This window comes from Miscanthus floridulus, chromosome 8, assembly GCF_019320115.1.
Source record: "Miscanthus floridulus cultivar M001 chromosome 8, ASM1932011v1, whole genome shotgun sequence".
Lineage (NCBI taxonomy): Eukaryota > Viridiplantae > Streptophyta > Magnoliopsida > Poales > Poaceae > Miscanthus > Miscanthus floridulus.
This window is the reverse complement of record NC_089587.1, coordinates 50,658,067-50,682,368: the sequence shown is the minus strand read 5'-3', so window position 1 is coordinate 50,682,368 and position 24,302 is coordinate 50,658,067. Positions and strand designations below refer to the sequence as shown.

Below are 24,302 nucleotides of genomic sequence, written 5' to 3'. Positions count from 1 at the left end.
TCGTAAGATTCGATATGATGGGTACTGTAGCACTTTTTTGGAAATTTGGGGTTCAACTAAACACGCGCTTAAGGTATGTTCAAAGAATAAGTTTATGATAGGTGTGGGCCAGTGGCGGAGGAGAAAAAGATTTAAAGTTTAAGGTATGACAAAGTAATTAACCAACCAAATTTTACTGTCTTTTACCCATCTTTATTTGATAATCTTCACAATCTCACTGTGCTTCATAACTCAAGTAACTAACCAGCCAAATAAATTAATAACCAACAAATTGAACAAACAACAATGAGAAAAAAAAGTTTCAGGTTTCAAAGTTGGCCTTACCGTGCGTTCTGCCATCGACCGCTTGTGGTGTCGTACTCGGGATATTAGGTTAGGATACAGCAAAGTTGTTTCCACAACTGTAATTTTAGCTTGCAGATGCGTACGGAAAGTACTGTAAAAAAAAGTCTGCACAACGAAAAATACAAATTGCTTTATGCCTATGTGACTTATATATCTACTGTCAGCTGATTCGACCATTTCCACGAAAGTTAGAGGAAAGGTCACTTCCGAGATCGCGAATTGAGGATAAAGGAGAGTCTATCTACCCGACAACCATGTGTTTTATGTAGTTTCTAACACATGAATTTTTTTACACCATAGAATTAAAATCTAACAGCATCCATCCTCCTTCTACTTCTAGCCGTCTTCTACCTCCAGCCTTCTTCTACCTCCAGACAACCACAAATCATAAGATCACAGATCCATAGATCACAAAAAAAACAATTTTTTTTCTATGCAAGGACAAAATGACAAATCGGATCCGGCCGCACGCGTATGCGTAGAGGACCGGCGGGTTCGTGCGGCCCTGAAGAGCGTCCACGCAGTCCAGACTCCATAGTGCACGGGGCCCGTAGGGCAGAAAGGTGGATGGGGCCGCGCGGGTCAGTGAGGGAAGGGAGGAATCTGCTGCGCATGTGAGCGTGCACACCTGTCCGTATCCGTATCTCTCTCCGACCAGACAAGCCTGGAAACGGAAGAAAAGAGAGGGAGAGAAGGACAAACAAAAATCCATGTGTTTTTTTTTTTTTTTTTTGCTAACCTTGTAATAAACAAAAACGAGCAAATAGCCGGTCGTCTCGCCAACCACAAGATTCGATATAGAAGACAGAAACATAGAACAACGCCTTTCTCAGCTGCAAGCCAGCAGACCATTGAAACACTAAACAGACAGATTTACTCATTATTGATTGAAGGCAAAATTAACTGAATGCATTATATGTAAGTCTTAATTCATTAACTAGAGAAGACAATATCGTTCATACGGAAGTTCAATCTTACGACTTAATGTTACCCAAACGAGGCATCAAGAGCTGAGTGCTGAGTCACAGTTTCACAAGCAAGATCAGTGCTTCGTGAACTCAATGAAGCCTAACAATCACATGTTTGCTAACAAAGAACTATTAAACTCATCGCTTAACATCAGATAAGTGAAGCTGGATAACTGGACATCACATTAGCCGTCCCCCCAAAACTTGTCTCCCCAGAACTCTAGTTCATGCCTGGCAAGATCCTTCATCGTCTTCTTGCCACGGAGATCTGTTTGAATGAGGGCATAGATTACAACTTATAAGAGTACAGAAGAACAAAGCTTTAATAAACAGAATGGTTTGCTTACCCAATTGGTACAAGAATATACTGGAAAAAAATATCATGTAGCTATACTTCAATTGAGCCATGGTATACAGCATTTCAAGGACAAATAAAGTAGTAGTAGTATAGCACTGGCATTGTAAATAATTATGAAAATCAGTCGTATCAAGAGAGAAGGTATGACTCACATGTGCTACCAGTACGACGGACAAAAATCTTCTCAACTGATACACCATTAGCCTTGAACAACCGTGCCAGCTTATGGACTCGTACGTCATCCTTAGAGCATTTGATCTTCACCATTCGAAGGTGTTTGCAGGCAAATGATCTTCCATTTGGTTTGACACCGAGTTCCATTGCCTTCCTCACATTGAAGCTCTTTTTCCACAAAAACACAATTGTTATTAAACATGTACTGAGATACTCGAAAACTCAAGTAGCATACAGAAGATATGTAAATGTTCATACCAGTTTAAGTTCAAGAAAAAGCTTCTCCAAATTAGGTGAACACTGCAGAAAGAGGAGTAATCGATCAAAGTCAGCAGCCATAGACCACTCGCCAAGGCACAAGGTCTTCAGGTTGCTAAAACTTGGGCAGCTCTTCAGTTCTCTGGTCAGAATCACCTTGGTAGCATAAAAATAAGGTTTTAGTCTTTCAGCAAAGAAGAATAGGCATTGAATCAACCTTCATTTGCGAAGGCAAGCAATTAATTGACAATTCAATAACCAAAGAAGGAAAATAAACATAAAGAAATGACAAGTGATTATCCCCTACAGTGAGATGCATCTTTATTTTCTAGTATGAACGTGTGAATGGGGATTGTCCAATAGAGTTGTGTCAAGCCACAAGGTTTCTATGAAGTAATCATGTGCTTATACATAAACAGCAGCTATTTGAGGAGATTCAGCTGTTATGCTTCATGAGGGAACTCATGAGGGAACTCAAATTACTATCTTTAGCTGAACTCTTTCTTAAGTCCGGCAGAGTAAAAATCAGGTAGTGCTAGTATGCCACTAAAGAGCAAAATGTATAAAATAATAACACAGTGATGTATTGCCAAAAGGATATCATGTTTTGCTAAAATGGGATGTGATTTTCTTTTCGAATATGAAGGTAAAAATGGCAATAGTCCGTAGACTGATGTCGAGACTAAAACAACTCTAATAAATTAATACTATGCTAATGCATAGTTAGCAATTATTTCAGGAGATGCCCTGTTGCAAAAATAAGAAATGACAAACGATGCTCCCTTGGCCAATCTATTCCTTGTCTACATAGATAATGGAAAACATAGAACTGCTATCTATTCAAATTCTTTCACAGATTAGCTTCGAGTAATGAAACAAGGCGATGCTACTAGCACGCTACTAATAAAGGACAAAATGCACAAAATATTTGCCTTTGACACCCTGTGATTTAGTGAAAACTTAAATAGGGATTTCATTGGAAAAAACCAAGAATAGACTATTCCAGGATGATAATTATGACTATGTCCAATGCACCATGAGAGAACATACTCCACAATAGATACAGACATAAGACAAAAGCAAAAGGAAATGATTTTTGTACCTCTCCAGCATCTGCTAACAGCTCCAAACTTGTAGCGTTTGAAAGGCTGTGAATAATATTATGGCCACCTGAAATTTTACTGTCACTGCATCCAGAATTTTCACCATGCGCCCAAAGGTTACCATCTTTCGTTGAACTATGTCCAACATCATTATAACCAGATCCATCAAAGTCACTTGCAATCTCACTATATTCGTAGGTATTCGCCCTGTTCGTTTGGGCTTGTTTGGCTTATAAGCCATGTCTGAAAGTACTGTTGGTTGGTTTGGTGTGAGAGAAAAACACTGTTCGTTGGCTGATAAGCTATGGCTTATAAGCCAAATACGACCAAGCGAACAGGCTGATTATCATCACTTTCGATATCGCTACCATAATCAATAGCATCCTTGTATCCACTAGGCCTATGTCTTTTCTGAGGTAAACCAAATCCATATCCAGCTCCAGTCTTGGGCCTCCATTTGTTACCATCATCACTGTCATCATCAGTGGTTTCATCAAGTCCGTCCTTGCTGAAGTCCTCAAAATCATCACTGAAACAATAGTCATCAAGTATGATGGTGCCTGCAACAATCGACCCCAAGTTGTTAAAAGATGGAGCTTGGCCGATTGGCTTAACGCAGCGCAGCAGCACCAAGTTCGGAGCAGTGATAGTGAGGCCCCAAAACATGTTGCATTTGACCATCGCCAAGGTCTTCAGAGAGGAGGACGAAATCTCACTGCCCGAAATCAGGCAATCCTTGAGATCCATTTCCTCCAAAGACGGGCACCGAGAAGAAAGCTGCGTGAGGAGGTTGTCATCGAGCCGGGCGTAGGACAGCTTCAAGATCCTGAGGTGGCGGGAGACGAAGGCCGCGTGCTCCAGCGCCGCGAGGCCGTCGCGATGCCCGATCAGATGAATGACTCGAGCCCTGCGCTTGACCGCGGTACGGATCCAGGACTTGGCGTCGTCCTCGTCGAATGCGCCGTCGACGTCGCTGGACCGCAGGCGGAGCGTGTCCACGGGCGCCGACGCGTCCCGGCGGCGGAAGAGGCTGCGCGCGAAGCGGGCGAACTCCTCCGGCGTGGTGTCTCCGTCGGGGCAGCCAGGGCGGAGGCGGAGGTCGACGCAGGGCGCGGACGCCCAGAGGTGGCGCCACCGCCGCGAGAGCACGCAGGTGCGCACCACCTCCCACGCCTTGTGCGACGACATCACGCGGCGCAGGAGCGCGTCGGGGAGCGCGCTGAGGCGGTCGGGCGATGGATGCGCATCTTCCTCCTCGCCCGCACGGCGCCGTCGCGGTGGCGACCGCCGGCGCATTTCGTCGAGCAGGTGGTGGCCCTAGGTTTTCGCCGAACACGAGGATGTGAGGAGGAATGGTGCCGGCCTGGGTTAGCCTGTTTGTTTGGGTGGCTGTAGTAAATTTCCAGGTGAAATAGTATTTCTCTCTCACATAAACTGGCTAGTAGTATTTTTTTTATGAATCAGCAATGAAATGAATCAGCCATTCAAATAGACTTACGGCCTGTTTGGTTCCTTAGACTGAATTTTAGTTTATGTCCTATCGGATGTTTGGACACATGCATGGAGTATTAAATATAGACTAAAAAATAACTAATTATACAGATTACGACTAATTTACTAGACGAATTTTTTAAGCCTAATTAATCCATGATTTGATAATGTGGTGCTACAGTAAATATGTGCTAATGATGATTAATTAGGCTTAATAAATTCGTCTCGTAAATTAATCTTCATCTATGTAATTAATTTTATAATTAATTTATGTTTAATCTTTCTAATTAGCATCCGAATATCCCATGTGACATGGTGTTGTCCGTGTAACCCAACACCGCCTTGCATGTGTCGCCCGCTTCGGGACCCGTGATTTCAAAACTCAAACGGAGGAATGGTGCCGGCCTACGGTGGCGTTTGGACTGTGGGAAATAGAGGGTGGGATAGGGAAAGGTGTAGGATAGATTGTATCCCTTGTTTGGATACCAGGATAGGGAAATGAAGAAGGTTTGGGATAGGGATAGGGATAGGAGGCAGCCTTTTCTCAGTGATCTTTTCCCAACGAAGGGGGTGGGTTACGCAGGGAAATCAGCTGCGTTCTGCCCAAATCTGAAGCGACGAGAGACGACGAAGATGGAGTTGTACCGACTCACCCGCCACCGCACGGGTCGCCGGAGCTGTAGCTCAGGCAGAATGCGGAAACCACCGGTCGTGGGTCGCCGGAGCCGCTGCTCGCGTCGCGTGCGTGGGACAGCAAAACCGCGCACGTGCTTCACTCGCATGCGTCGGAGCCATCAGGCGTGTTGGAGCCGCCGCTTCACTCGCGTGCACAGGGCGCAGGAGGCAGGACCCTCCGCTCATCACGTTCTGGCCCTCACGGCCTTACCGAATGAGGATGGGGACAAGCTGACGCTGGGTACGAGAAGAGGTCTTCGGGATGCAGACGAGATGACTCTCCTCGCTGGATTGAGCGGGTGAGGATGAAGTAGTACATGCGTGTATGTGCTCATGCGTTGCAATGGGAAAACAATAAGACAATGGCACTTTAAGTTTACACGTGTGTTATATCATACAAATATAGCCAAACATCTTTTACACGAGTGTCAATGAAACACTAAAAAATTAACACTGGAGACACATAATTCAAATTTATCTTTAAAATACAACTCTCTATTTCAAAATATTATGTCTGTCTATAAATCGCCAGGAATTTCCATCATCATACATTAATAGTTCAATCATGAAAAAACATGAAGTGTCTAAATTGTTATAGGTCAAGAAGTTCAATAGAGTGATGATAAAAAAATGATCATTTGCTACGACATTCATATTATATGGCCCCGTTCTTCTTGCTGAATTGTGGCTGAAACTGGCTGAAAATACTGTTCTGGCTGAATTCTTGTGAGAGAAAAACATTGTTTCGACTGAAAAAACAAGTTAAATAGTGCCGTTTTTTTGGGTAAGCAAAACGGGACCATAATAATCCAATATTCAGCACGCCAGGCATCTGACACCGGCAATCCCACAACCATTTCTCATCCCAAAACAATGTCTTGTTTTCAGTCATCTAACACCAATCCCACAACCGTAAGTGCCATGTTTCACCCCTCCGGAAACCATAATAAAACATGATCGCCCCTGTTATCCGAGACCGCACCTCACCTCATCCCAACCATCTCACTTACCTGTGTCACTGCCATGAACACACTTGTTAAAGATTCCCAATCTTACTGCATGTAGTAATCAAATCAATAAGTTATTAGGCATCCTTCATATCTAGAGCGTGTTCGGCTGGCTTAAAGCCAGCCGGCTGGCTTGTTTTTTCTCTCACAGAATCACTGTTTACGTCCTACCATAACAGTGTTTTTCTCTCACAACAATCAGTCGGAACAGTATTTTTCAGTCCTGCCGAACAGGCCCCTAGTGCACAATCTCATTAGCAGGAAAATTCAGTAATGTAAGCACAATCTCATTAACAACTTAGAGCTATGATAACTCAATCAAATAGACGTTTAACTATTGCCAGACCTGAAAAGTAGCCGGAAACACCGGAGAAACCATGATAATCATGCATTATTATAGGAATAAACTTCTCTTGTAGAAAAGATTTAACATTTTAAAGAACTGATGTGAGCCTGGCTGGGCTGTCATCGTCTGATTTTTTTTGCGCTAACCATTTACAAGACCAGACAATAACCAATGACAAGCCACTGACCCTAGTTTTACGCTTGACGAAGGCGAATCTGTCAATGGTGGCGCTAGTCCTCGAGCACCTTGTAGGCACAACAGATACCACTTCAGGAGAATGATCTGCTATGTCGATGATGGTTGAAGGATCTGTAAGGAAAATGGACCCTAGGTCTATTTACTTTGGATTTTGGTGTTTGATGACCAACACAACTAAATTGGACTAATGAATTTGTAAATAATTGTTTTGTGGTTCAATAGGATGCAAGACGTGACTTGAAGGAAGGCGACATGGTGTTCCTACAATTAACACCATAAGCAAGACCCTAGAAGCACAAGAGAAGACCTAAGATATTAAGCAAACTCCAAGCATGAAGATAGGAAACAAGCCGGGCGTAAGATCGCGAAAAAACGTGCTCACAGAGGTGACCGGATGCAGCGACCGGACACAACCCTTATAGGGACCGGACGCGTTCGATTAGTTGCTCGGCAACAGCAGGCGTCTACAGCAGCGACCGGACGCTGAGGACCGAAAGTGACCAGACGCACCGATGACACTGTTCATCATCCTGGCAACACATTCAGTACTGACCGGACGCTGGCGGCTAATCGACCGGACGCAGGAACTGCAACGTCCGATCGAGTACAGAGAGGTTTTAGAGCGGCGAAATTGCGACCGAACGCGTCCGGTGACATGTGACCGGACGCCAGCAGCGTTCGATCAGTTGATCGCACGCTCTAACGGTCGGGACGACCAGATGCGTCCAGTCAGGACGAAAGCAGCGTTCAGTCAGTAGCAGAAAAGCGAGTTTCGTCCACAACGGCTACTTTCTTAGTGGGGCTTATAAATAGACCCCCCCAACCGGCTATTTGAGCTGTGTGGAGCTGAGAAAACATACCAATGGTGTTGAAACACTATTTTAGTGATCCCCATATGCATAGTGCTTAGTGATTCATTAGGTGATTAGCGTAGGTGTTTTACGAAGTGCTTAGGTTGATTAGACCACCGCTTATGCGCTTGCTCTAGGTTTAGGCCTAGTATTTAGTGAGGTTTGCATACCTCTTACCACTCGGTGCTTGCGCGCGCCATTGTTGTACATCGGAGGGCTTGTAGTCTTGCGAGATCACACCAACCACGTTTGTGGTGTGGCCGCCACCGTGTACCGGAGGAAAAAAGGCCCATGACGTTTCAATCGAAAGCTTGATAGTGAAGATGGCGGGGAGCGATCTGGGAGAGGCTTTTACCACGAGTGGCTTAACCGGAGACCCACTTGCGTGTGGTGAAGGCCCGGAGCTATCACGGAGTTACCTGACCGGGAGCTTGGCCCTTGCGAGGAATTCCTTGCGAGGGGCTCCAACGAGGACTAGGGAGAAGCTTGCGCGCTTCTCGATACCTCGGTAAAAATACCGGAGTCATCGATGGGAGTTTGCATATCTCTACCTTACTCTTTAGCTTTCGCATTTATATTGTTTGCATTACTCCTTTTGCGGTAGAGATAGCAACACACTAGCAAAATCGTAGTTGCATATTTAGATAGTTTATCTTTTGCATATGTTTTGGTAAAGTTAGAAAAAGATGTCATAGTTTAAAGTTAGAGTTTTAAGTTGCCTAATTCACCCCTCTCCTCTCTTAGGCGTTACGGTCCTCTACAAGTGGTATCAGAGCCAGGCTGGCTCAATTTGGACCTTCGACTTCATCGCCGTTGAGCCGACACTATTTAGAGTGGTTGGGATGGATACTTCTAGGCCTCTGTATTTTGACGGCACTAACTTCCCTTACTATAAAGCTAGAATGGCTTGTCACCTTGAGATGATAGATTTGGGTGTTTGGAGAGTCACTCGTGACGGGATAAAACTCATTAAGAATCCCGATAAACCCACAAAGAGTGAAGAAAAAGAAATGCATTTCAATGCTAAAGCTAAAAATTACTTGTTTGAATCTTTTAGCATGGATGTGTTTAACCAAGTGTTTACTTTAAATACGGCACATGAAATTTGGTTAAAACTCCAAGAGCTCTATGACGGCACAACTAATGTATGTGAGCAAAAACATTGTCTAGCTAAATAAAATTATGATTCCTTTAGAAGTTGAGGGAGGTAATTTAGACTTTCACAAAAGTTGAGGGAGATAATGCAGACTTTTTTCTTTATTTTTTTATCGGGTATAACTTGGACGTATACAACCCACATACTTCACGCTCACACCACACGCACACACACACATGCGCTTCCATACACACGCAAATAAGAGATTGGGATGTGTCGTCTCCGGTCCACGTTCCCGCGTAGTACCACTGGACGCGCACGCGTACGTGTACTCTGAAGATTCTGGAAAAATTTCAAAAAAAGATACGCAAACTCTGATGAGTAACGTCCCACTGAATAACCCTACCAATGAACCGACCCATTCACTTTTCCTTTATTTTTTAAATAAACATCATAGTATGTAGGTATATCTCTTCTCTACGCGTAGACTTTAGCGTCATCATCTACCACACATGGGCTTCCATTACTGGGCCAAAATGACCCAACCCACGGTTGATCGAACCATGACCATCAACACCCACGGTTATGCCTGCCAGAGGATGAAAATCGTACCATCAACACCCACGCGGACACGGCGGCCGAACAGAGGAGAAATCCCCACCGTCTCCGCTAGTTCAATCCCATCCCCATACCCCATACCCCATATACAAGCCGCCAAACCAGCAATCCCAATCTCCTCGACCTCGAGTCGAATTGCAGAGGAGTTCCGCCGGATAGGTTGGATGTTGGGGTGTCTCAGGATCAGGATCGATTAGGGTTTGCCTGCGATGGCTGATCCGGCCCGCGACGCTAGCTGCTCGCATGGATCAGGAGGAGTCTCTGCGGCTGCAAAGCAAAGGAGCGCTTGTGCGGGAGAAGGGAGGAGCATGAGGAACAACCGTGCAATTTCGGCAAGTGACGGGATAGATGTTGCTGTTTCGGAGATTGCGAGATCCACTCGGCCGAAGCAGCACTCTGGAGGACATGCCCTCGACGTTCAGGCAGCATTAGGAGAGGCGTCTGCCCCTCCTCCAATGGAGAAAAATAGCAAGCAAAGCAGGCAGGAGAGTAGAAGCTTGGCTGATGGGGTGGATCAACAGCAGGATGAACCCGGCCGGCCAGAATCACTCGCCGCTCATGATGGTAGCAGATCATCTGAAAAAGAAGAAGCATCTTTGTTAGTCATGGACACACAAGGCACGTGCAAGGGTGAGGATGAAAAGGCAGATATGCGTGTCAGCAGGATTGCTGGGGATATTGGTGAACACACTGACAAGGTTGCCTCTGCCGCCAACGATGAGGAGGAGCAACAAATGGAATCCGTTAATTGGGATCCTTATGAGCTCACAAACTTTTTTTATTCTTATATCGATAAGTTGGCCAGTACACCTCCCTGATGATAATGCCGAGTCTTGGGCCAAAATCGAGGTACTTGAGGGGTCAGAGATTACAAAGCTGAAGGAACGGCTAGCCCTGTGTCGGATCAGAGCTCATGAGGTACCTCTCCTCACCCCCCCCCCCCCCCCCCCCCCCCGCCCCCCCCCCCCCCCCCCCCCCCCCCCCCCGGCCAACACACACTCTCTCTCTCTCTCTCTCTCTGATTTTGTGTTTCATTTACTTTCTGCTCTGTATTTGTAGTTATTGAAAGAAGGGCAGGCACGGGATGTTGAAGAGCTGAAAACAGAGTACTCTTCAACCGCTCTTGAGGCCAATGGATACTTTGACAGGTACGAGCAGAGTTTTGAATGATACTTCGACACAGAATTCTGCGAGATTGGTGGCTTCCAGGACTATCAGCGGCTGGTGCTTCGTAACACTGTGGGTAACGCTTGACTCCATGCATTTAGTTCACTGCTTAAACATTCAATCATGTTAAATCAAAACAAATTGGGTTGCTATGCACACATGACCATATATTTCTTAGCTTAATAAGCTGCTTCTGCCCCATTGGAAAAATGAAATGCCATCCTTGTAACCCCTAATGGTGTAGACATTGGAGTGTTGGGTTGCTTAAATGGCACTTTTGCATGGGCTGTTTCTCCATGTGGGGTGCTTTGCTCATCCAGGAGTAATCAATGCAGAAGCACACCCTTTAGTCATAAGGCTGCAATGGACATACTCCCCTGATGTCACTTCTGCTGCTACTAGCAACCTCTAATGTCACCTCTCCTGTCACTAGCAACTTATGTGCCATTGGTAATGTTCTCTTTGTGCAGTATTCGTATCTCAACCCGGTCATGTACCGCGAAACTAATGGTACATATGAGGTTGATCAAGAATTTGTCAAGTTCTACGAGAAGGGCGGGCCTGGTGCAAGCGGTAGAGTCTTACCGCCTGTGACCAGAAGGTCCCGGGTTCGAGTCGCGGTCTCCTCGCATTGCACAGGCGAGGGTAAGGCTTGCCACTGACACCCTTCCCCAGACCCCGCACAGAGCGGGAGCTCTCTGCACTGGGTACGCCCTTTTTACGAGAAGTTAGAAATGGAAACTAAGGTATCCATGTGTTCCATTGTTATCTAGCATATGTCATCTTGGTCTGATTGCCTTTATGTTATGTGCAGGGGATTGAGACTGACCTGGAAGACAGGAAGCTCCAGGTAAATTATCTCCCTAAAAGTCTGTGATTAATAGAAGTGTGTTGATGCTACAGTCTCACCCCCATTTTATAACCATTTCTGTTGCTTAGTGGAAAGGATTTGAGGCTCTGTCTTTTCTTCGAGCACTGAAGATTGCTGTAGGCTTTCGCAAGATTTATAGGAAACTGTTTTTCTCCTCAGTCCAGGTAACACCCCAAGAATATTAATTTTGTGGTTGCTCAAGTAGGGATGGTATCTGACAATTCTGGCTTCTATTCAGGAGTTTCTGTGGAGCATTCGGTTTGATTGTACTTGCCATAATGAGTGTGCTCGACTCTATTTTGAGATTTGGAAACGGGTTACTAAGCAAGAGGTTAGGTTATTTGCCTCAGTATGCAGAATTAAGCAACTTATGGTGCCTTCCCCCCCCTCCCCCCTCCCATTTGTTGCAGCTGTATGTGCTTAATGACAGGCATTTCTTTCTTTCAAAATTGCTAGATGGATTTCTATCGTGCTTTGAGGCAAATACACGAACAAAATATTTGTCCCTTGTTCAGTGTGCTAATGGAACCTGAGCTTAAATATGAAGAAAATCCTAAGAACCACAGTCCAAAGCCTGGTTCCATTAAAAATACTGTATGTCTTTCTTCTTCAGAGGCTAATATATTCCATGATGGTTTTCCATTTTTTTCCCAACTTTGTCTCACTAATTCCTCCACTTGTCTATTCTCCAGTATGATACCTTCCTGGCTGAAATTCCTGCCGATGTAAGTTCAGTTTGTTTGAGATACAAGTCTAATTGAATATCCGTCGCATTTGTAACATTTGTCTGTCTTCTGCAGGCCACAGAACATCTAGCTCAGCAGTTGATCAAGGATGCTGTCAAAAAAATTGTTAGTTGCTTCTGTTTCTTCATTCTGGTTCCTAATGCTTGTCCACATTGGCTTTATTTTACTAATGTGAAAGCTTTAACATACTTTCAGGTTCCGAAACAAAAGGCCTATTATGATTATATAAAAAAGAAGTTGGAAGTTGCAGAAAAAATCCAGTTGATTCCCTGTGAAAGTAAGCACAATTTCGTTAGTAGGTGAACATGATTACATGTTTACATCACCAAATTAGATCTGGGGCGTTGTAACATGTCTTGTATTATTTTACTCAGGCCAATCAACAACTGATAGATACCTAGGTTTGGAACCGCCGACCCAAGTCAAACACAAGTCAACGAGTTCATAGGCTTTGCTAGTTCTAATACGCAATCAATACACAAGAAGACAGTGTACTATCCGTCATTTGAGGAGCCTAAACCTATGCAAACCATGCGTTGTCAAACTGTTCTGTTGTGACCTTAGTGATTGCGAAATTACTTAATAATTTTTTTGTGTGTTAATTTTTTTTGTCATCAGTCTTGATGTCACGGGAAGGGAAAGTGGTGGAAGGGATTCAGCATAGGTTGCATTTGGAGCTAGCAACAAGACGTGGTCCTGTACCTTGCCTGTGCGCGGTGCCATGGCGTCACCGCACCAATGAGGCAGGACAGGAAGAGGAGATAGGCGTACTTCTTGCTTGACAAAGAATGAATGCCGGGTCTCTGCTTATATGGAAAGAGCCGGCCATAACAACTTGATCTTTAAGTTTACTCCTAACAAATCCTCAACTGAAACTAACTTATCTCTGAACAACTTAACTAACCTGAAGATGTGCTGGCTTATCTCTAAGTCGATGGTGTGCATGGTGAAGCTACCATGCTGTCCATATACTACATGACACATGATGTGTTCTTTGTAATTTCATTAGGCTGCACGGCTTGAGGATGATAAGCTGCTATTTCTAGTTAATGTAGTGGTTGGATGATCTCAGAAGGAAGAAACTACTGCATAAGATGTTCAACAATCTCGTAGTCATGCCCTGGTTTGAGGAAAATGGTTCAATATTAGATTGTTCTGTTATTGCAGATATTAACCAAGTTTTCAGGAAATATATGCCCTCTTGATTCAATCCACTTCAGGGATTTTTGGTAGTTTATTAGGAAGCACGGCTCAGTTAAGCGACGTAGTGTTTTCAATTCGAGAAAGAACTAATGCAGAATTCTGACCTAAATTTATTGTTTGTAGTATCCTGAAGCATGTTACATGCTTACTGTGTACAATACTAAAACTTGGTTTCATTCTTTCATGCTCAGGAAGCACTTATATTTATATTTTGTTATGGAGTTGCGGACATTTTTTCTTAAGCGTAATGTCAGTGGCATCATTACATCTTACTTTGTTTTGTGTTGGTAATGGCTTGTTCTGTATTTTCTCAGGCTGCTAGCCAAGGGAAAGACGTAGATCCAAACATAACAAAATATTCTGTTGAAGTTCTACCTGTAAGTAATACTCAGAATCTATTGCTATACTTGTTAGAGTAATGCTTCATTGATGGATTTAAGTTTTCTCGTTGAGCTGACAGGTTATATTCTCTCTTATGCAGTTCAACTATGACCAGAGCGTGTATGGATTTCAAGAATATTTCAAGAAGCATGGATTCAGTTATTCTGAAACAAAGTTGGTCTGTTATCAAGAATCTGCATTGCGATAAGCCCTAGAGACTTTTACAGCATGGAGGCTTAGTTGGTCAAAATCTGAAGAAATATCGTGACGCTCAACGGGTGACTTGTTTAAGTGTTTAACGAATGTGTTTCATGCACTCATTAGATCGATTCAGATTTATATGTATATAGTTTTCCATGTTAGAAGGGCGGGCCTGGTGCAAGCGGTAGAGTCTTACCGTCTGTGACCGGAAGGTCCCGGGTTTGAGTCGCGGTCTTCTCGCATTGCACAGGCGAGAGTAAGGCTTGCCACTAACACCCTTTCTCAGACCCCGCACAGAGCGGGAGCTCTCTGCACCGGATATGTCTTTTTTTTTTTTATAGTTTTCCATGTTAGCACACTATTAGCAATCCTATAGACACATGGTGCTATATTATGTGTTAGAGACCGCCACTGAGCTGTGCGTCTCCCTTACTTGAGTTCGAGTGCCCATCACCACCTTAGTATTGAGGACTTGAGGCAGCCAGCGGTACCCTTTAAAATGAAATGAATTATGTCATATGTGTCTAAATAAGTATTTGCAGTATGAAGATGACTTAAATAATGCTATTTCTTGGCCTCTTGGGAACCACCTAGCATGGGTTGATGGGGTCTTTAAAAGTACGATTATCCACTAGGATTTTACTTATAATTTACACAGAGAGGAGTCGTCTTCTACTATAAATCTAAGGACGTGGTGGAGATTCGCGCGTGTGATTTCTAGGCAGTGTGCGAGTTTGTCTCTTGTTTCATTACTACATTGGATTCTGAAATTGAATAATATTTTCAGATTCATGAATCCCAAAGGCATTTGAATAATACGAAGTATTCAGAACTGAACAATGTTATCAAAATTTTTTTATCTAAATTGTACTATCGAGATTCAGAATTGTTTATTTGGCTTATTAATTTCTTGAGTAAAACAGAATAGTTGTTTTTTAACCTGCCCATGTGTGTCACTGAAATCAATGATATTCAAAAAGTTATTTTTAACCACTAAACTTGTAAGTGCTTCACTGCAAGCCTAAGGCTCGTTTTGGATACAAATAATTTTTGTTGGTTTCAGACAAAATATAGAGATCTCGGAACTTCCAGTACAATTTTCTCAACCCGTAGCAAGGCCATGAGGATGTTAGTACTTACAGCCAGGGCAGAAGAGAACAACAGTGTTCAGAATTGCAAAGGTTGCTCTTCACCAGGGAAAGAACTGCTATGCCACAATCGGTGCCTGGGCAAGGATTAAAAATTATGCACGAGTTCTTTTCAAACTTCATGAATAGGGGGAAAAATGTCCTTGCGTAATGTAGAACTCTGATACAACAGTATTCCGAAACATACAGTCACATTAAGCCTACATAATATAAATGGGATTTCTCATGGCAATCCTAGTGACTCTACGGCCTTAGCCTTCCACCTTGACTTGCAGTGGATCTGAAGCTGTGTTCAAATCATTTCCAGCTTCTTCTCTTGCTTCAACTGCCCTGTTTTCAGTAGCTTCTTTCTGTGAAAGCATCTCCCTCAATCTTCCCAGCTCTAAATCCTTAGCTTCTAATTCCTCTTGCAGAATGGCCACCTGTATAAGTTGCCGGTTCAAAATCGTTTTTTTCTCGAATACGCAAAAGATTTGTGCATTATTGTAATTAAGAAGAAAAGTTGCCGGTTCAAAATCGTTAGCAAACAGGGAGGCAACCATATTATCGAAAGCCTATAGTACTGTAGAAACAGAGCGAATTAACTTGATATGTTTCAAAATGTATGCATATGAGGATGCGTCACGTTACCAGATCCAATATTTTCTTTAAAAATAATTCACACAAATACGGTGGTCCCACAGCAGTTGAATTGAATATTTTGAACATGTTAGTACTGGCCCAGGATCAATACAAACACATAGCATATTCATACAATTTTGTGTTTATGTAGAAGCAGTTGAATTGAATATTTTGTGTTTATGTACGGAGAGGCTACGCTGTCCGTAGTGATGTCACACTCATTCAATGGAGTTACATCTTGAACGCCTTTGTTGGGATCTGCTGATGTTTCCTTACATAATCAATGAACTCTTTTACACGAACCCAACATCCACTGGAGCCGCACGTGGTGCCCGCACAACAATCCAAAGGCGCAAGTGCTCACTTATCATGTGCGCTATCACTGTCGTGGTGACGTTCATATCAATCAAACACTTTCTTCTTTCTATGCTTGCAAGCCACCTACTCCCTCTGTCCACAAATAAAGGGAAAAATCTATTAATTTACTTTGTCCGTTTGAACCTCCAAACTAAATTGTGGCTCAATTTACTATCCGAATAATTCAAATACAGTCAATTTATCCCCTAGTCATATTTACCTTTTTTGTTTCTCTTTGTATAATATAATATGTACTTTGAATCTAAATTTTGTAGGACCATAAAAGACATTATAATTATTGTTCAGAAAATTTTTAGAATTTTTTCAATACCTTTGATGTATTTTTATACCTCGCCGTTTAAAAAAAATATCAAATGATCAAAACCAATGAAAATAATCACAAAACGTTTCTAACACTTTTTACAATGTGCATTTTGATGTCTTCAACGATCCTTCAAAATTTGGGTTCAAAATACAACTTATACAAAAAAGAAACAAAAAAGACAAATCTGACTAGGTGGTAATTTGACCCAGTTTGGATTGTTCGGGGTAGTAGATCGAGCCACAATTTAGTTCGGGGGTCAAACGGACAAAGTGGATTGTCGAGGGTAGTAAAAGATTTTTTTCCCCGGAGTAGGGAAAATGCACCCTATATATATGTTTCTAATGGAAACATGTTTATGTTTTATTTTCGAATGAACATCATGTTTTACATGTAGATACTCCTTCGGTATAAATAGATGAAACTCTTTAGACCCTGGACCCGTTGGCTCAGGTTTTGCCCTTTTTCTATGCAGCTGTGCCCCTGTTTCCTCCAGTTCAATTGTTCAAACGATCTACAACTCTACACAACCAAAGGAGTCATGGGAATCATTTTTTTTAATTTAGCCCTTTTTACGTCAAAATTTCATATTTATACCCCTGAACGTCAAAAACACATCTTTAGACTAGGTGAGCTGTAATGCTTAGATAGAGGAGAGATAGGAGGAGAGAGAAAACAAACGGGTTATAAGCTTACAGCCAGCTTATGCACAAGAACTAAGAATGTTGTGAGACAGATAAGTGGGCTATAAACCGGCTAACTATTATGCAAGTGGGCTATTAGATTGGCTGTATACAGCCAACAACCGGCTCTATTATTAGCCTCACTGTTAGTTTGGTTTTGGATAATTGATGAAACCTAGAACACTAGTACAGAAACAAGCTGTACTTCCGATTGGGAAACTCCTTCAGTCTCGGTTTTCCAACCGAGAGCATGAATCCGGGACTAAAGGGCCCATCCTTTAGTCCCGGTTTCTCGTTCGGGACTAAAGATCTTAGTCACGGTTGGTAATACCAACCGGGGCTAAAGAGGCCTCCCGGTCTGGCCACGTGAGCCAGCCCTTTAGTCCCGGTCTAAAGGTTTTCTTTTTTTTTCTTTTTTTGTTTATATTTTCAATTGATGATTCATTTTGGTTTTCGAATAGGTTTTCGAATACGCATTCTACGCCCACCAGATGCAAGAGAACCAAATTGAGGACACTCTGCAACAGATCGAGATCAAAACAAGAGCACAGATCTAATCAAACTGAACAAATCCAAACCACCACAGACAACTAGATTGAGACCAAATCGAAACCACCATGAACAACTAGACCAAATCCAATAGAAACATACTGAGTCATAAATCAAGGAAGCATGAAGGTGGGCACAAATCAAATATGAGCGGAGACCAAATTACAAATCCCTAGATTTCCTAATAGACGAGCATGCGAAGGCGTCGAGCTTGGCCAACTGCTTGACGCTGTGGGGACCTCATCCGCGTCGAAGCCACCACCGGGCTGCCACGTGCAAGCAGCTGCAAGCCTGCCACCGTCTGGCCGCCGCGTGCGAGCTGTTGTCGGCCGCCCTACGCATGCCGCCGCTGGGCGCTCTGCGCGAGCCACCACTGGGCCACCGCTGATTCGAGAGAGGCTCACATGGTTTTTGGATTTTGGTCAAGAAGCAAAGAGGAACGAGGATGCTTGCCAGCACTTGCGAACTTCAGGGCCTGGCTACCACACAGCAAGCAGATAATAGAGAGAAGCCATAGGAGGAACAAAGGGATAAGGACAGTGGTCACTGGAAAAGGTGATGGACTGAGATTATGGACAGTGAATCAGCTCGCGCGGCTCAGGGAGGAAGATATAGGAAGGGAGCTTTAGTCCCGGTTGGAGACAGCAACCGGGACTAAAGGTCCCTTTCTAGTCCCGGACGGAGCCTCCAGCCGTGAGTAGACTTTTACTCCCGGTTGGAGGGACCAACCGGGAGTAAAAGTTAACCTTTAGTCCTGGTTGGTAGCTCCACCCGGGATTAAAGGTCCTCTGCAGCAAAAGCCTGCCGTAGTAGCCGTTGGGCAGGGACCTTTAGTCCTGGTTGGAGCTACCAACCGGGACTAAAGGTTTCTCTAGTCCCGGGCACGAAAAATATCGGGACTAAAGCTAAATTTCGAAGTGAATCAAAAGTCGTTTCTCTACTAGTGGAACTAACCTTTGATCTAAGTGTGTGTATTAGATGAGATAGTCAAATCCAAGTAAAGTAGCAAGATGAGGTCCACGGAGATAGAGGTGGACATGAAATGATGTTGATCAAGTGCTCTAACTTGAAAAAGAAGAAAGAGAAAAAAAATCAAGAAGATCAAGACAAAGATATAAGATAGGTTTTTATTTTGGCACTTAAGACACTATAGAGGGTGTTAGTGCATTTAGGATCGATAGCGTACTATAAAAGAGGGAAAATCTTTGGCTAAGCGGTTATCGAGTGCCACTAGGTGACATGATTGTAGCATATGCATTTAGGGACCCAATGTGCTAACAATTGACCCTTGAAAAATATTTTTTATTAAAATGCTAACACACGAGCACATAAGTTATACACACTATGGTTAGCAACTTGGAAGCAAGGGTGAAGAGGTTGAGTTAGAAAAAGAAAAGGAGGCGAAATTTCTCGACCGGACTCTGGAGTGTCCGGTCATTTTTACCGTGGAAGCGCTGCACTTGGCCGAGAGCAACTGGATCGATTGGACGCTGACCTCGGACACGCACGATGTGTTCGGACACTTGATCCAGAGGCGGCATAGAGGGAGCGATCGATTGGACACCGGAGAAGAGACGTGACCGGACGCGCAGGGGGTGCGTGAGGTCGTCGCTGACGTACGCTGGCATCACTGCCCTGCGTGAGGCTTGTACTGACCGGACTCTGGGGCGCGTCCGGTCCCTAGTGACCTGACGCGTCTGGTCCCTAGTAACCTGACGCGTTCGGTCCTTAAAAATCGTGTCTAGTACCTTACTAGAATTGATCTGACGCTGAACAGGTTCCGAGTCCGATCCTTCAAGCGGTGCGTCCTGTCACTGGCGTGTGCGGGCGCGCAAAGGCGGCAACGGTCGAATTTGAATAGGCGTGACATGGCACTCGCTGGTTGGCTGGCAAGTGCGACCGGACGCACCTGGCTAGATTCTGGGGTGAGTCCGGTCGTAGAGTCCGATCACCCCCCCGAGCTGTGTAATGATTTGATTTTCTTGGGGGTCTTTAAATAGACCTTGGCCGGCCCTAGGCTCACTATTATGGCACTTTGACATACTTGATATCCTTGTGAGCCTGTAACACCCTAAATTTTACAACATTTTAAAATAGGGGAAATTGATTTATTGAGCATTTTTGTAAGCATTTAAATTTAGAAAGAATAATAAAGTTTATCAAATTAAAATTAAATATAGGTCAACAACCATGAATGTGCCTTCATGCTGCTGCATATTAATTTTTGGAATGGTTTGATTTGAACTCGAATTTGAACTTGATTTGAATTTTGTCTTCAAAATTGCTTTGGAAAGAAATTAGAAAAAAGAAAAGGATAAATTCTTTCTCCTTCCTCTGTTTCTGGCCTGCTCCATTTCTTTCCCGCGCGGCCCATTTTCTTTTCCAGGCCACTGCTCTCCCTTCCTCTCTGCTCGGGCCGAGGCCCAGCGCTCCCCTCAGTGCCAGCCAGGCCAGCTCGGTCTCCCTTTGCAGGCCGTTGGCCCAGCCGCAGGTCGTTGGCCCAGCTAGACGCCAGCCGCATGCCCGCTCCCATAGCCGTGCACCTTTCCCCACCACTGACCAGCCAGGCCCACTGGTCAGGCCCATCTTCCTCTCGCTGTGGCTGGGTCGGACTCTTCTGTCCGCGCCGTCGTTTGAGTCCGGCGCTGCCACGACCCACAGTGCCGTGACGCCCAAGGGATTTGGCCCCATAAATAGCGCCCGCGCCCTCCTCCATCTCCTATCCCATCTGTCACCCAGTTTTTCACTCAAGCAGCCGCAGCCACACCTCGCTCGAGCGTCGCCGCCGACCATCGCAGTCCACCGAGCACCGAGCCGTCGTCGCTGCTTCCCACTAGCGTGTTCCTGATCCGGTGAGATCCCCGTTCCTCTCTCTCTCCCTATACTTGTCTTTCGTCGAATCATGCCCTTGAAGCCGTGTACCGTGAGCTCCAGAAGCCGGCCATGGTGCCGCCGTGCTCACTGCCGCCGACACTGTACCGGTTTGGGTTTTCTCTCTCTCCCTGTCAAATCGATTCCCGACCGTTGATTTCTAATCCAATGGATCAGATTGAAGGATACCCTTTCGCTGCCGACTTTGCAGATACACCCTTACAATTATTCCTGGCTTAACCCGTAGTCCAAAGCGCGTTTATAGATTTTGTTTTCTCTTTTTAAAAGCGTATTTTGGATCGGTTATATTGAAATACGTTTTCAGTTATTTACAGTTTTGTCATTCAACTTGTTTTAGCCATAAAATCTTCGTTTTAACTCTGATTTGATCCGTTCAAGTTGAGTTAGGTTCATATATAAGTGATCTACATGTTCATGCTACTGTAAAGAAGGTTTCCAACTTTTATAATTCGAGCTTAGATTTAATCTATTATTTGCCTATAGGAAATCTTGTTTAATTCATAACTTCTCTGTTTTAGATCCGATTTTTGTGATCTTCGCGTCTGTGTGTTCATAGCGAGACGTAGATTCATTTACCAAACTTTTCATCTTGACTCTTTGCTGTTGGTGTACTATTCTAATCTGTAGCCTTGTTTGCTTTGCATGATTGCTCCTGGATGATTGTATGTTGCTGTGGTTATCGAGTATAGACGGTGAGCAGTTCTCGGGAGATCAAGGGTATGACTTTGATGAGCAGGACCAGCAGGAGTACTTTGCTCAAGGCAAGTATAGCATGGGATCATCCTTATTTCCTATTCACTTTAATTCATTAAATTCATGTTGCATGTGTCATCTTGATAGGAATTTCCAAGAATTGAACTATTACCTTGTCACCTAAGGGTTATGCATTGGGTAGCTTTGCTAGTGCTCAATTAAACCATGATCTTGTAACTTGACTAATGGTATATACAATAAACATTAAAACATGACTTTTTAGCAACATGGAAACAGGGGGCTAGAGTGTTTAGCTACTTTCTAAATGCTTCAGATTCCTCTCCTTAAGGACTTATCTGTAAGTGATCATCTGGAACTTACAGTATAGCTATGAGGGCTACAAGGCTCTGGCTTTAGCTCAGTATGGAGACCTTTTCTATCTCATTAGCGGTTACCTTCATTGGCGTAAGAATGGCTTGCCGAATCGGATATAGGGCGGCCTCTATCCTTATGAGTATAGGCTGCGTGTCAATGTGCCATCGGGAAGGGGGCTCTATATCTATTTGCCAAGTGAATCTAATGGCCCTAACTTATTAGACGAACCTTTGAAAGGCTTCATAGTGACCCCTGCCTGCTCACCTTGGAAGTGTTTTGGGAGTAATTAACCCGGGCATATGGGTATCACGACTTACAGTGAAAGTGTACAACCTCTACAGAGTGTAAAACTGGCATATCAGCCGTACTCACGGTCATGAGCGGCCTTGAAACATTTATGGAATAGATGAACACTAAGTAATATTTGTTTATGCTATTCATTATTCATGTTTATATTTGATCATGTGTTCTACTTTGGGAATTGAAACAACTTGATGCTACTCAAAAGCTAAAAGTGTGACAACTAAAAGATGATCGCTGTTAAACCTGTGTCTAGCCTTTGAGCCTCATGAACCCCATGTTACACTTGTTGAGTACGACATGTACTTACGCTTGTTTACTTTCATTATTTGGATAAAATCCCGGATGGGTAACAGATGACTTTGGGTATGAGGATTTTCCTGAGGACTACTAGACTTGTGGTCAACCAGTCGCTGTCCCTGTAAAATGAAGCTTCCATGAGAGATCTTTTTATTACCTTCGCTATACTTATGTAATAACTCTGTCTTATTTCGTGATGTAATAAACATTGGTGATGATACTATTCATAATTTGTCGGCTTATGTGTGTGACTGATCTCTAGGCGCACATAAGGTTTTGTACCCTATTTTATCCTTAAAATTGGGTGTGACAGATTGGTATCAGAGCTGTATTGACTGTAGGACGCAAGCCTAGTTAGCTATGGTCGTTTTAGCTTCTTTTGCTTTACTCATTTCATGCTTTCTATCTCACCCTTGTTATTTGCTAAAAGTTTTATGCTTCTTTTGTCTTATTCTATTATGAAAATTATTGCTTCTAACCTAATCTAACTAAGTCTAATACTGTAGAAGCCTCGTGCCCACAAGACTGCCCGCATCAGCGCTAGAGGGTACTACCTGCCTCATGGTTTGTCCATGGAGCCTGAGGAGGAAGAACCCTAGGAACAAGAATTCGATCCGCCAACACCAGTATCTACGCCTGAGCCCGTTCAGGAGGAACCTCAAGAAGTCGAGGCCGTCGACTTGTCCGAAAATGAAGAGGAAGACATTGTTGAAGAGGATGAGACGATCCCACCACTGGGGTGGACAACAAAGGTGTGGTATAAGCCGGGGTGTGAATCCTCCGTTTCACATCACCGACTCATGAGCTTGCTTCAGACCTACTACAATGACTGGGATGCAGCTATAGAATACGCCTGCAAAGAGCATACGCACCCTCTTGAAGACACCTACTGGAAGACTAGGGTGTGCATCACCATCAAGGATGAACAGAAAGGCGCATATTAGCTGGATTCAAACTACGCGCACCATAGTCATCGTGCTACCATGGAGGACGGCATAGAAGATGCAGCCGCTGAAGCTTGCATAGGCCTCCGTGGTCGCCGATTCGAGGACATGAAGGATGATCAATATCGATTCCTTCCTCATCAACACCCAGAATTGGGATGGGTGATGATGGACCCGCAGGGCACGGATCCAACCACCGAAGTGATGGTACACTTTGGTTATAAGTCTGTGTCAAAGATTCGCCGATTGGAGAATCAATTAAAGGCGCAGCAGGAAACTATCAAGAGGCACCTACGAACAAAGGGTGTGCCTCAATTTGCCAAAGATGTATGAGGAGCTTCCCCATAAGTATTGCCTCTAGATGTTGGAGTCCCTTTTATGTAATAAGACGATAGTAGAACGAGTCAAGTTGAGTCTAGTCGAGACTATTAGTGCGGTGTGAACATTGGTGTGTTTTGTTGATTTGTTATTATGTTTATGTGTGAGTTGGATCTTTGTAATGTGTGCTGGAACTTTGTGGGCATGTCCGCAAGTTCCATAGTTAAGAATATTAACGATTGGGTCAATAAATGAATAGTTGGGTATGTTACATCTGGTTCCCTCGGAATCTGTTTTTTCGGAGCAATCTGTCTTTATCTTAATGCCAATTAAAACCTACATGACCAAAGATTATGAAATTTTTATGGGAACAACTAGACTTAAGCATTTTTCCAATGCCTCTGGAATCACCCCCATATCTGATCTGGTTCGTGAGATATCTCTATTTCAAGTTAAAGTTTCTACGCAGTCTGGAATCTGGAAACAGTTTTGGTTGTATCCTGTTTTTGAGTAACCTAACGACAGAATCTGGGAATGTGGTCTGAATACAAGTTGTAGATAATTTCTTAAGCTTTCCAACCATATAAAGTACACCTTATTTAGAATTCTGGAACTCGAGATATGACTGTTTTACAGAGCTATGGACGTCGAGATTCGTCTAGAAAATTTTCAGAAAGTATTCTAACTTGAAAATTTATAAATTTTGAATATTTGATAACAGATGTCTAGGAGAGGAAGAGGAC

At 43.7% G+C, this 24,302-nt stretch overlaps 2 protein-coding genes across 6 annotated transcripts; one reads left to right on the top strand and one right to left on the bottom strand.

The window, feature by feature from the left end:
- Window positions 1-1,101: 1,101 nt before the first annotated feature.
- LOC136471967 (putative F-box/FBD/LRR-repeat protein At5g22610) lies at window positions 1,102-4,591 on the bottom strand. Its single transcript, XM_066469709.1, has 5 exons — window positions 3,547-4,591; window positions 3,206-3,413; window positions 2,104-2,259; window positions 1,824-2,013; window positions 1,102-1,581 (listed from the first exon to the last, which is right to left on the bottom strand). The coding sequence occupies exons 1-5, from the start codon at window positions 4,500-4,502 to the stop codon at window positions 1,499-1,501; spliced, it is 1,593 nt and encodes a 530-aa protein (XP_066325806.1). The 5' UTR covers window positions 4,503-4,591; the 3' UTR covers window positions 1,102-1,498.
- A 4,830-nt stretch (window positions 4,592-9,421) lies between these two features.
- LOC136476359 (uncharacterized) lies at window positions 9,422-14,172 on the top strand. 5 transcript variants are annotated; one of them, XM_066474163.1, is made up of 12 exons: window positions 9,422-10,406; window positions 10,548-10,727; window positions 11,126-11,401; window positions 11,470-11,505; window positions 11,595-11,690; window positions 11,765-11,857; window positions 11,983-12,120; window positions 12,219-12,251; window positions 12,327-12,377; window positions 12,468-12,549; window positions 12,891-13,852; window positions 13,957-14,172. In XM_066474163.1, the coding sequence occupies exons 3-11, from the start codon at window positions 11,390-11,392 to the stop codon at window positions 13,052-13,054; spliced, it is 705 nt and encodes a 234-aa protein (XP_066330260.1). In that variant the 5' UTR covers window positions 9,422-10,406; window positions 10,548-10,727; window positions 11,126-11,389; the 3' UTR covers window positions 13,055-13,852; window positions 13,957-14,172. The 5 variants fall into 5 exon arrangements, with proteins under 5 accessions (XP_066330260.1, XP_066330262.1, XP_066330261.1 ...); XM_066474166.1 differs by having other exon boundaries at window positions 9,423-10,406; window positions 13,282-13,852; XM_066474167.1 differs by having other exon boundaries at window positions 9,428-10,406; window positions 13,790-13,852.
- The last annotated feature ends 10,130 nt before the right edge of the window (window positions 14,173-24,302 follow it).